Below are 12615 nucleotides of genomic sequence, written 5' to 3'. Positions count from 1 at the left end.
AGTTTCTATGCTCTCCATTGTTTGTTAAGCATTAATTCCATATATTTTTTTTGTACAGAGGTTATACAGCTTCCCATCAATCGTTACCCCACAACCTTTAGTACATTTCCCCACCAGTTTCCTTACTGCAACATCCTTTTATTTAAAAAACGGTTTGTTGCAGCAGAGAGCTTTTATCCACTTTAGTTGTGCAAACCCAAATTTGCTAGTATACAATTGAATCCCTCCCATAAAATAGTGACAAGAGAAGAAAACCCCAACGTACCAGACGTGGTTTGCTTTGATGAGAAAAACATGTAAGAAAAAGCAAGCCTTTTCCCACCCAGTTGGTTTCAACCCCATCCTTCCTGAAAATCATAGAATTGTAGAGTTGGAAGGGACCATCAGGGTCATCAAACCCAACCCCTTGCAGTGTAGGAATCCTTCGCCTAATGTGGGGCTTGAACCCTAGAGATTAAGCATCTGAGCCATTCCAGTACCAAAGCAGTCTCTGTTAATACAGTGCACATCATCTGGGTCTTTCACTGAAACTGTATTCCCTGTTGAATTGCTAAAATATCATTATTATTATTATTATTAAAAAAAGAAATACGCAGAAACACAGCCACAGATGAAAAAGTCAAGTTGAACATGAAATGAAATCAATTAGAAACAGTATTTTTAAAAATGTATGGGCAGGCGCAAGGGGCCTCATTAATTGATTAAACCCTCAGAGTCCTGCCCAGGGAGCTCTCTTTGAAAATCATTCCACACTCGAGGGCCTACAGTCTGAACTTTCTGCTAGCGGAGCCCAAGGAAATTACAAACAAGTTAATTAGCCGTCAGATTCCCAGCACTCTAAAGTTGCCAGCAAGGGATGCCTGCCCGCTGCACTTGCCCTAGGCTAGGAAGGAAGAGAGCACGCAGACTGTCCGGAAATTGCTTGGTAGGTTGGATACTTCTCTTCCCAGGGAGGTTTGCTCTTAATGATTACCCGGAATTGCTTCACTCAAGGAGCCTGGTGTGGGGAGTTGGGGGCAGAAAAACATGTTCAGAAATGGAGGGATATGTAAATATCCTACCAGGTGCAGTGTATTTTGATCTTGAAGGAAAGATTATGACCACTGAGATATTTCTCAATCTATCTTTCTCAGTAGTCTTTAGGTACAAGTTGTCAAACCACCTATAGGTTCTGTATCGTTAAGAGTAGTTAAACTTTTGACCAGACATCATTGTCTCTATATCTGCAGTGGCAGCTGGCGACTTTTTGCACCCTTCCCTAAACATATCAACGTGCACATGGCACTCTTGCACAAGTGTTGGGAAACACATGCAAACCAAAATAATGAATGCAAAGGTTTAAAATATTGGGTTTGTTTGCTTTTTGCTTCAGGTTGCATGGAGAGCATTTGTTGTGGGGGGTTGTTTTTAATTCAAAGTCACTTAATCTATCCAAAACCAAAAACAAGTTTCCTCCTAAAATGGAAATATGTATCAGCAGATATATCTGATTTTCCAAAAGAGGCAAATAGCTGCTGGGTGGGGGGTTTTCATCAGGAAAATGACATTGGAAAAACAGTCAACCTCCCCTCCTTCTGTTTCATGGTCTTGATCTGAATTGGGCCCACTTGAAGCTGTAATTTGTGGCACATGCCACAGGTCTGTCATTTGGAGCTTTATTCAGAGAATTAATCAGTTTAATTATAATTAATTGTATTTTTCTGTCCTTGCCCCCTCTTGATTAGGGAGGTCTCTGGACTTGTCCATAATAGCAGAGCTGTCACTGCAGCTCCTCCAAAATGCTGGATTCATGCTGGATTTGTTCATTTGGTATTAGAATACTGAATTCCTATTCCCCTTTAATTTGGGATAATAAAAAGTCAGTGTGCGGATCAAATGAAACACAATGGGTTGCTGAACAACTGTTTAGAATGTTTTCTGTTTTTGAAGTCACATGTTTTCTAAATGAAGTCCATACTACCTTGTTGATACAAATATTTTGAAATATTGGTGTTAACGAAATCTAGATCTAAATAGGATGTTTTAGCAGGCAATCCAAAACGTTTTGTTCAAAGAGCTGCTGTACACCTTGATTTTTGTCATGCACTGACTATACATTCTGTGGCCTTTAGTAGCTTAGCGGCAACTTGTCATTCAGATATTGAGACCCAGATCACCAATTGTAATTCTGATCATTTTGACCCATTTCCCAGTGGCTAACAAAGTTCAGATGTTGGATGAAGGGGTTGGCCAACGTATCCAGATGCTTTTGAGGTCGGAGATGCCTCCTGTTCAATTTAAGCTTCTTGGGACACTACGAATGTTGATGGACGGTCAAGGTAGGAGAATATCAAGGGCTTTCAAGCTACTCCCTCTTTAGGACTGCATAGCAAACATGGGAACCATTGTTATGCGATAATCAGGAAAGTGTTCTTATTGGTGTGGTTAGATCGAGTTCAGAGCATCAGACCAATGACAGAAGGGCCTTTTTGAATGCAGATTTAAAAATAGTCAATGGATGTGATATCTGTCAAGGTGCTAAGCTGTATGATACACAACCAATTCAATGGAAAGGAGAGTGCAGTTTGAGGGCTACATTCCAAGGACAAGTGTTTGGAAGTAGGCTGCAAGGGGGTGGCTCCATAAAGGCTCACATCTACATGTTAGTTTCTGTTTGCCACTGTGCAGTGCTTTGGAGTCACAAGACTCTGTTTTGCATTCCACACATTCCATACTGTTGGAAGTCTCACGGGAGATGAGAGACGGACGTGACGTTATTGGTTTCCTGTTCCTTTGTTTGTTTCAGTTGCTCTCTGCCTTTCACAGAGAGAGGATGTGTTTTCTGTCTGCGTAGCTTAGTAATAAAACTCATAGTGATGTAGCCATAAATCTCATCACTTCCCTGTGTGCTTTGATTCTCTGCTGAATGGGAATGTGCCTGGAGCCTCATCAAAGGCTCAGGTTGTTAATCACGTCGGAGGGCGATTCCGGAAGATGAGCTTTATCAGCTCAGTCGTAATGCAGATTCTGACACTACATTGTGTCTGTGTGTTCCATTATGAGCAGGCCATTTCCCTTAATCAGATGCCATCCTACACCTCACACAGGAGAACCCAAGAGCCTATGTTCTCCCCGGATCCCACAAATAGCCCACTCACAGCTGTTGGTTAACTCCCATGAAGAGCTGCCTTCAACCTCCATCAAAACTGTGGCCAAGGACAAGCAAGAATGCTGGGTTAGGGAAGTGCTTTGAAGACATCTGGAACAACCAACAGTGGAAGTATTTGGCTCTTGACCAGGCAGAGGTTCACCCTCACCCAGAAGTATTGGTGTGCTCAGGTCAGGCAGAACCAATGGGATTCCTGAAAGGAAAGTGCTATTCTGGAAACGGAAAGGATAGACAAACCAATGCAGAAATCTTTTGCCCAACATGGGGCTCGAACGCACAACTCTGAGATTAAGAGTCTCGGACATCCGGGTTGGTGCCTCTGGCAATGGCGGAATTCCTCTGATCGGGAGGAATTTGTCCCGTAGGAATTTGGGTCTGTACCGCCACGGCGAAGGCGGAGACCCGTAAAAATCACAGGCGGGAGAAGCCTGTGAATGTGGGATTCGGTGGGCACCTTTTGCACCTCCCCTACTCACGGGGAAACCCAGTTTCGGGGATCCGGAGCAATGTGGGGTGAGTGGCGCGGTGCTTCGAATCGTCTGCTTCTTCCACGGAGCGAAGCCGCATAGCTGTTGTCGGAGAGCACTGACTTTTTCCTGTGGACAATTTGACTCTAAAGTAATTACCCGTAAGTAGAGCTGAATTGGGAAGAATTGGATTTTTAAACGTTTAATCTGGCATCGAAACGGGGAGGTTCAATACAGGATGTCCGCCTCCCCCTTTTGTAGATAAACTGAAGCAAGGAGGCTGCAAGCTAAAGTCTTGGAAAGCCTTTTGTAAAAGACTAAATTTCCATCGGTAAAGAACTAACCCCCCCCCCTTTTTGGAGACAGGAGAAGAGGGGGGGAAGTGGTGGACTGAATATGCCTGTAGGAGAGAGTTAAGAGAGTTAAAATACCGCCGCTCTGACCCTGGAAACGGGCTGCTAGCAGGATTGATGTTTTTTGGAACGTCCATTGACAGCATTTAGAATGTTCATTGACAGGTAGCTAAACAAGAGAATACATTGTTTCTACTGTCTCCGGTTGTTTTCAAAAAAAGGAGGAAAGTAACTGAAAATTGAAACTAACTTTGGATTATTGAAACTGTGTTTAAAAGGGGACATACTGGCCGATACAAATAGAAATTGTTTTCCCCTAGTGGCAGCTTTTGAAATTGATTACTTTGCAGGAGCTGGGCTAGGGGAATTTCCAGCTGCAAGATAAAAAAGTGTGAGTCTTTGGAACTGACCTTGAATCTCTTAAGTGTTATGGCAAATGGAAAGGAAAAAACAGACGGGATGTCGACAGAAGAGGCCTTAGTGGCTGCATTATTGAAAATAAACGATTCGCTGGAACAACTTCACAAGAAAACAGACGTGATAAATGTGAAAATGGATGCTGCAAATATTGAAATTGACATAATCGTAGAAAGTTTAAATAACTTGGGACAAAGGGTGAATACCAATTCAGAAACCACCCAGAAACTGACACAGGAATCTACTCTGATACGGCAAACTGCAGATGAAGTCAGGGAAAAAACCCTTCCTGCTGAATCTAAAGCAATACAACTGGAGAGGAGAGTCCCATCCATACAAAGACAACCTGATGAACATAAGCTGACATTTGTTATGATTGAACTTAAAGAAGAACAGATGAATTTGAGGACCAGAGCCCTATCTGAACTGGAAAAGGAAAGCTTGACAGAGTTTCAGGAGGCAACAGGACTAACATCAGTTGAGAAAGAGAGGTATTTGGGGGTTAGTATGACCGCCAAAAATGTGAATCTGTTGAAGGATAACTGTGAAGGATGTTGGATTGAAGAGAAGGGGGATTTGGAAATATGGACAAATCAGAAGTTGTTACTGTTGGGCCGAGTTACTGTGGTGGGGATGAGGGCTGCTGTGTTGCTGGGGATGTTGCTTTTGTTTCAAACATTGCAAGCTTTGGATGGGATGGTTTGTTTCAGGAGGTGGCAGAGGGATGTTTCTACAGTTGTTTGGCAGGGCAGGAAGCCTCGAGTAAAACTTAAGATATTGATGGATGCCAAAGAAGGAGGTGGACCTGCCCTGCCAGACCTTTAAATTTCGTTGTGAATCATCTGCTTTTTGCTGGTTGAAAGAATGGCTGCTTCTTGAAAGCACTGAAGTGTTGGACAATGGCAGACGAAGTTGATGGACTATATGGAATTGGCGGAAATGACTGGCAAGATCTGAGACCAGGGAGAAGAGTCGGTGGAAGAAGATTGGAAAAAGTTTAAAGACTATTTATAGAAATATTGTAAAATTAAGGAATGTTAGGAAAATGTTGGAATGAAGTTATATGGCTTTAGTAGAAATGTCATAAGGAATTAAGTATAAATAGATTAATAGAAAATTAAAGGAAAAATAAGGCAAGAATGTGTTAAGATAATTATAGGATAGAAAACAGAGTAAGATGGAAAGGAATTGCTGAAACAATTAATAGAAGTGGAATACAAAAAGGGAGGTGTGAGGAGATCGCTGGAAATAAGTGAATGAAATATAAGATATTGAAAATGTTTGAGGTGTTTTTAAATTGTTTTTGTTTGTTTTTGCTTTGTTTTGTTAGTCCATGTAGTGTTTTTGTATTGTATTTGTATTGTTTTTTCTCTTTTCTTTTTTGTTTGTAGTGTTGTGTTGAAAATGTTGAAAAAGTAATAAATATCATTTTTAAAAAAGAGAGATTAAGAGTCTCATGCTCTGCTGACTGTACTGTCCCATTGCAACACAACCTGAGCCTATGAAGGAGGGGTTCCCAGCATTAACACCCCAAAAGGGTCTTGTTTCTTCTTTGGATTCAAACTGAATTCAAACATTGCTCTGACTCTCCGGCTTGCTGCTTTACTTTCAGGTCACATCACTGCCAAACTTTGCTCTCTAGCTTTCTGTTGAGGGAGGACCCCCACCCATTTGCTGTCTTCACTGAGCCCCTTAATCCCCCATCACCTCACCAGGAAGTTATCTTGGCTATTAGAATTAGGCGGCTTGATTAGCTTTTAACACTTGCTGGCTCCTGGGATGAGAGAATTTTGGCACACAGACCCTCAAGCTCATATGTTACTGTACCTAGCAAATACAAGAAAACCCCAACTTCCTGCTAAGATGTACCCTTCCATGGCAGAGAGCTCAGAAGCCTCCCACCTTAATTGCCGTCTGTTCTATTTACCCATGAGCCAACATTGACCTTAATTAACTCAGCACAATGCACTACCGTGAACATGTGTCTTCTAACCAGTCCCTGCTAAATTAGTTGATTGCATTATCTAGTGTAAATTCATTACCGTGACAATCACCGGGTGTGTTGATGCCTGCAGAATTTAGAACGGCAGGTTCCCATTTTTAATTATAGATATCTGAACCCTCGGTGTTAATCGTTTTTCAGCAGCACCAACACAGAAAAGGGGTTGTTTACCAACAGCAGTTCTCATATTCGCACCTCTCCCCAACTGAGCCACCCATTACATGTGCACATGAAATTTCTTTTGAGACAATTGTTACCGTATATTTCCTAAAACTAGTGCCAATTTACGCATGCAGATTTATTAGGTTAGGGGGTGTGAATGGGCTGTCAGATACAATTCCACAGACAGAAGTTGCATTTTGTCTCACACAGAATACTTTATCCAATAGAGTATTATTGTTCCTGCATTCAGCTGAGTCTTCAGGGTTTGGGTCACGTGTGTACGTTTATCCCTTAATGACTGCAATGTCAAACAATTTATTTTCATTTGTGAATATCACAGTCCGGAGATGGATCTTTGTCAAACTCCAGCACCTCTCCAACACAATACCTTGAGAAAGACAAGAGACAATTCAAGTGATCAAATTAACCTCTGTTGTATAACTATGATTGGCTTGTTAGGGTCCTAACAAAAAATCCTGCCACATCTTCCTTTCCTGAATGCACATTTCCCCCCATTAAAAAATGTTTTATTTGAGATTATATGCAAGTTCTGCCTGTTGTGCTTGAACTGTGACGGCCCACCCACAAACTCAAAACCATCACATTTGATGATGCTGGCACCAAGTGGTAAATATGTATAACTCAGAAACAAATAAAGGCTTTATTCACCCAGGCGTACTCCACCTGCAGTTGACAATTAAAGTAAAAGGGACAGAGGGGAGAGTTGCTGGCTGCTTCACTGTAGACTTCGCACAATATTGCTCCAATCTTTGTCTTTCAGCTGCTGCAGCAGAGGAACTGGGCCAGGATCCAGTGCTGCTCAACAGACTGGTGCAATGGTGCGATTCAAACGACCACGCTGGAGTCTGTGGAGAAGCAAACCGACTGCTTGCATCACTTTTGCGTCACAGTTGTTCTCAGGTACGAAAGGCGTTGGGTTTGATCCATTTTCAAGTCTCAACAATTTGTGTTTTGTATTCCACTTTGAAAGTGAGAGTTGCAGCACAGCTTCTATGCTGCTTTTGATGAAACAGGTTCTGGGAGCATGTTCGCACAACATATTCTCAACAACTGGCAGTGCCCCCAGAAACTCATCTGGACTAACTGCTTTTGACACTCCCCCCCCCCCCCATTTTATAAGAGGACAAATTCAAAAAATTGCTTTGCAGAGTTAACTACCATAGAGTTATCAAAATTTTCAAAAGTAGGGGGTACATAGCTTGGCTTTTGAAAAATAGGCGGTCCTCAGTAATTAGCTAATTGGGAACCACTGGCCAATGCTATTTTCACGCCCGCTGTTCTCAGGCAATGAAATAGATTTATATATTGTACACAAGAATCACAGCAATTATTAAGAAGAAATCAGAACAGTGCTCTCCAGTCGCGGCAAATGAACTTACATGATGTTCAGTTGAATATAGCTACTTCAGAAGAGACTTTCATCTCCAAGCATTTGGTGGGGAGGGGCAACTGAGCTTCTTTCATGTACAAAGACAAAATTCTCATCAATTTGCGAGCTGCCATGGAGTCTATTATTCAAGTGTTATCCATAACCACTTCTGTTCCTAATTACCCCCCCTCCCCCAAAACAAAATCCTGGATCACCACAGACTTCAGCAATCTCTTGTTGTTTTGTAAGCAGGAAGTTGTCAAAGCCATTCAAGAGGCCCAGGCAATGAAGCACCTGGTTTCTATGGCAACCAGTGAACATGCCATAATGCAGAATGAAGCACTGATTGCCTTGGCGATAGCTTCTGCGGTCAATTTAGGTATTCAAGCATTTATTTCCTAGATGTTGTTCTTTAAGTGGGCATTCATTCAAAAAAATGGGCCATTCAAAAGAGCCTGGTTCACTTACCCAGGCTTTAATAGATAAAGCTGTTGGATACTTTATCCACTTCCTTTTGACACTTCTTGGAGGAGCTGATGCCGCCCAGAATTTCTGGGTGCAAATCCGAGCAAGCAGAGGATACTAGGAAGCTGATCTGGCAAGCAAGGCCAAAGAGCAGAGAAAGGCTGAGCAACATTCAAGTTAGTGAGGTGAGCTACTTACTGTGGCCTGAGCTGTTTACAGGACATGCTTCGCTTCATTGTCAAGGTGTAATGGGAGGAAGAGGAAATTTATATGACGACAGAGAAACACAGAAATGAATCCTATAGAACAGGGGGCTGGTCCCTGTGGAGCTCAAGTGATTCTTGATTTCCCAGGGCTCGAAGAACAAAGCTCCAACAAGCATTAGTCATAAACATCTATGGATGTTTCTGATGTGAAAACTTTGAAAAGGAGCAGTCTGTTTTAACAAATACAGGAAATTCAAGACTAGCCTATTTGTATATTAGGGTTTTTTTTGGGGGGGGGGTGAGGGAATCATGTCTACAGGCAGCTAGGGATCTTTATTTGTAGAAATTGTTTGAGGGAGGAAATAATTTCAATTATTAACTTAAACATTTATCTCCTTTGCAGAAATCATCAAAGACACATTTAAAGAGGCCAAGCTTGTTCAGAACATACATAAACTTCTCCAAGATGAAAGCACAGGCCCAGAGGTGAAATATAATTCAATAGGTCTGTTGTGTAGCCTCCTGAATTCAGGTAATTTCAGCCCAATAAGTATGAATCAGAATTTGTCACTGCATGAAGCGAGAGCATTTTTTACTGGGAAATTTGCAGCCACAGCACAGCATGGATGTGTGGGGTAACAATCATCTCTCTGCCCCAAGTTGGTTTTCAATATGCTCAAAATCCACACAAAGTAAATTAAGATCATAAAATGTGTAACGATTCAGCTAAATATGGCTTCCGGTCACACCTGCCTTAATGGACGCAGCCCCCATGACAGCGGGGAATCATTGGCAAACAAAGATGACAGAGGGTAAATCATCTCTCTGCCCCAAGTTGGTTTTCAATATGCTCAAAATCCACACAAAGTAAATTAAGATCATAAAATGTGTAACGATTCAGCTAAATATGGCTTCCGGTCACACCTGCCTTAATGGACGCAGCCCCCATGACAGCGGGGAATCATTGGCAAACAAAGATGACAGAGGGTAAATCATCCTTGCAAATTCCCCCCAGGGACAGGGGCAATGGGCTTCACTCGCAGTTCGTCTTGGTACCTGGCTCTTGCTCCAGCATCGCATGTGGGAGGCAGAGAGGCGTGAGTGCAACAGCACTTCCCCTGCCAAAAACCCTCCTACGTCACCATTACGAAGCAGAGGTTCTCCGTTTAATTGCATCTTTAATTGGCTTTGGTGGGAAAGGGTTGCAACAACATACTTCAGAATATACCAACTACACGGATCAGTTTTGAATTGAGATAAGATTTTCTTCGGCGTGAGAGTCAGTTGGGGAGAGAGAAGCCCAGGGTTTGTTTATGATTCGGCAACCCTTTCCAGAATATAAGATAAAAATATATTTACAAGTGGGGAAAGGACGTTGGAGTAACATTGATATTAGCAAGCAAAAATGGAAACTGTGTGTGATCTGAAATGAAGAAAGGAAGGGGGAAGCTAAAGTAGGACTATGTTGGAAAGACAGAGTAATTCCCCTCACCTCCGTTTAAAAATAACAGACAACTGAGACAAAGTCTTAGTTGGGGGAATGCTTTACACTAGCCATGAAATAATGTAGGTATGCCTTAAACTCCCTCCCAAAATAAAGGAAAAACAAAGAACTGGCAAAAAATTGCTGTTCCCCACTAGAAGCAGTTACCTGCATTCTCTCAGAATATTACTTTAAATATTGCCTCACCCCACACAAAGAAACACGGGGAGGGGGGAGGGCTGAGCCACTGTCAGGATTGCATCCAGTGCATTAGATTCGCTGTTGTTTCATAATCAAGGAAGCCAAATTGCAAGGTGAAGCTATTATATACTACACTGCTTGCTGGCTCAGCCTTTACTTTTGCAAGCTATTGCGCTAAAATGTTTGATCTCCTTCAGGTGACCTTCGGAAAGAGGCTGAAGAGGGCAAGATGAAAGAAACCCTTGAGAAGCTCTGTGGCCACATCAATGGTAATGTAGCCAAACAGGCGCTAATGGCTGTTCAGATACTGAATGAGGAGCACCGCCTCTTTGAACCATAAATGTGGAAGGATATCTACTTAGCGCACAAAACGTGCTACTGCGGTTTAGTACTGCCTTGGCTAACAAGCAGTACATCAGGTTTGATCTGTTGTGTCCAAGCATCCAAGCAAAATATTGCTAGAGCTGGTGTGTTGTTGTTTTTAAAAAAATATATATTGAAGGGCCTTGGGTGATGGGTTTTTTTGAATAGGATGTTAAGGCAAATGATATTCACACAAGCCTCTTTCCAAGTCCACAACATCATCACCCCAAAACACTAAATCCTAATTAAATCCTATTCTCCCTTGCATTCCAGCAGAAATGACTCCATTAAACTCACTTGTTTAACTGTGGACTGGTTATCACAGATCGCCCTCTCATCATGTGCAAATACAATATCCATCCATCATGGGGGAAGCACATGTACAGGGCCCTGGCAAACACTATAGAACTTCAGAATATATTAATGGCGGAATTGCATCTTTGAGCATTTGGAAGTTCGGTTCCTGCCTACTTTCCCCAGACATGCTAGGTTGTAACATATAGGCCATTCTGGTTTTGTGCGTGTTTACTCAAGGAAGCAAACATGCAAACCTTGCCTTCATCAGTAAAATAAAGCCGAAAAATATGATGACAACAAACAGCTAGCTATCATATTGTATCAGCCCTATCATCTCCCTACAGCATTTGATCAGATTCTGTTTTCCTTCCTGTAAGCGGTCTAGGGTTGCTAACTTTGTCAAATCTAATAGCCTTATGGGCAGGGGCAGAACTATGTTTGCTCAGACCTAGGAAGAGCCACTTTGTGCGCAATCATGCACGTGAGCATCGCTGTAAACCCAGAAGTGGCAGGAAATAACAGGGTTCAAAGGGGAAAGGGCAGGCAGGCGTATATGCACTCTGCTGCCGCGCAAGATGACCCAGAACGCAACCCCTGGACACATTGGGGGTTGCCAGATGTTTCTGCCAGAGGACTATTCCGCTTTAAATGAATGAGTCACACGCACACAGTGTTGGCGTTTTGTTGCTGCTGCTTATTCTACATGACGCTGATGGGCAACATCAATGCCCCGATCTCCCATCTCGTGATTCTTCAACTTTAAACTAGACTTCAGCTAGAGAAGGGTCCTTCGTATAGTAGGGCACATGGCCACCCCATCGTCTTCCCACCATGGGGTACGTGCAGACAAATGACTCTGGAAGAGTACAGTGGTACCTTGGCAGTCGAATGGCTTAGCTCCCGAATGCCGGAAGTGAGTGTTCAGGTTTGCAAACGTTTTTCAGAAGCCGAACGTCCACCGTGGCTTCCGATTGAGTGCAGGAAGCCCCTGCAGCCAATCAGAAGCCATGCGCCTTGGTTTTCGAACCGTTTCGGGAGTCAAATGAATTAAATTTGAGAACCAAGGTACTCCTATACTTGGCTTCTCTGAGCAGATGTAGCTGCAGGATACTTTTAAAAACATTCTTTTTGTTTGAGGTTTGCCTCTAAACTGGAGGGGGGGGTTCTCCTAATCAGAAATTTGTATAATCGCTACTGTTGCACCTTTGAGATGACAAGCTTGAAAAGAGAGAAAACAGGCCATTTGTGTGCACATGCACAACCCATTAAAAATCTTTCCTGCACAACTCTCATTCAGCACAATGCAATTTGTTCAGGAAAAGCTTCCTAGGGATTGTGTCTTCCAGCAAGCAAAAAACGTGCCAGGGGGAGGTCTTTTTGGCTGCTAAATCCACAGTGCTACTTGATATTCATCAGTCAAGGAATTTGCCTGCTGGCTCTTTAACTCTCACAGGCTATTATAGCTTCTTCTTTGCTAGCTGGAGACAAGGAGGTTTTCCTCTATATGACTTATAAGCATTATCATTTGCAAGTCTCCTGCATCCTTTGTTCAAACTTCATGCCACCAAATGGATTGCTGTAGGGGTTTAAGTTATGCAGAGTTCACCAGTATGAGTTTATTACCTGGGGCAAACTGAAAAAGAGTCCAGCATAAGAACATA

General features: G+C 42.6%; 1 protein-coding gene and 1 long non-coding RNA gene across 3 annotated transcripts in view; one reads left to right on the top strand and one right to left on the bottom strand.

Annotated features, from left to right (window-relative positions):
- Nucleotides 1-10771, top strand: part of LOC310706531 (rap1 GTPase-GDP dissociation stimulator 1-like) — a 35825-nt gene extending 25054 nt beyond the window's left edge. For both annotated transcript variants that reach the window (XM_083502665.1, XM_083502666.1), the window contains 5 exons: nucleotides 2193-2318; nucleotides 7331-7470; nucleotides 8192-8318; nucleotides 9014-9142; nucleotides 10492-10771. In XM_083502665.1, coding sequence (XP_083358791.1) covers nucleotides 2193-2318; nucleotides 7331-7470; nucleotides 8192-8318; nucleotides 9014-9142; nucleotides 10492-10634 — 665 coding nt within the window. In that variant the 3' untranslated portion in view covers nucleotides 10635-10771. The remainder of the gene's footprint in view (nucleotides 1-2192; nucleotides 2319-7330; nucleotides 7471-8191; nucleotides 8319-9013; nucleotides 9143-10491) is intronic.
- On the bottom strand, nucleotides 6671-8226 carry LOC310706630. The gene is made up of 2 exons (XR_014525961.1): nucleotides 7950-8226; nucleotides 6671-6937 (listed from the first exon to the last, which is right to left on the bottom strand). It is a non-coding gene; the product is annotated as an uncharacterized lncRNA (long non-coding RNA).
- Nucleotides 10772-12615: the final 1844 nt, after the last annotated feature.

The sequence above is a fragment of the Podarcis liolepis genome (genome assembly GCF_965112155.1).
Source record: "Podarcis liolepis genome assembly, chromosome: 5".
Lineage (NCBI taxonomy): Eukaryota > Metazoa > Chordata > Lepidosauria > Squamata > Lacertidae > Podarcis > Podarcis liolepis.
The sequence above is the reverse complement of the archived record's forward strand: the minus strand, read 5'-3'. Positions and strand labels throughout refer to the sequence as shown.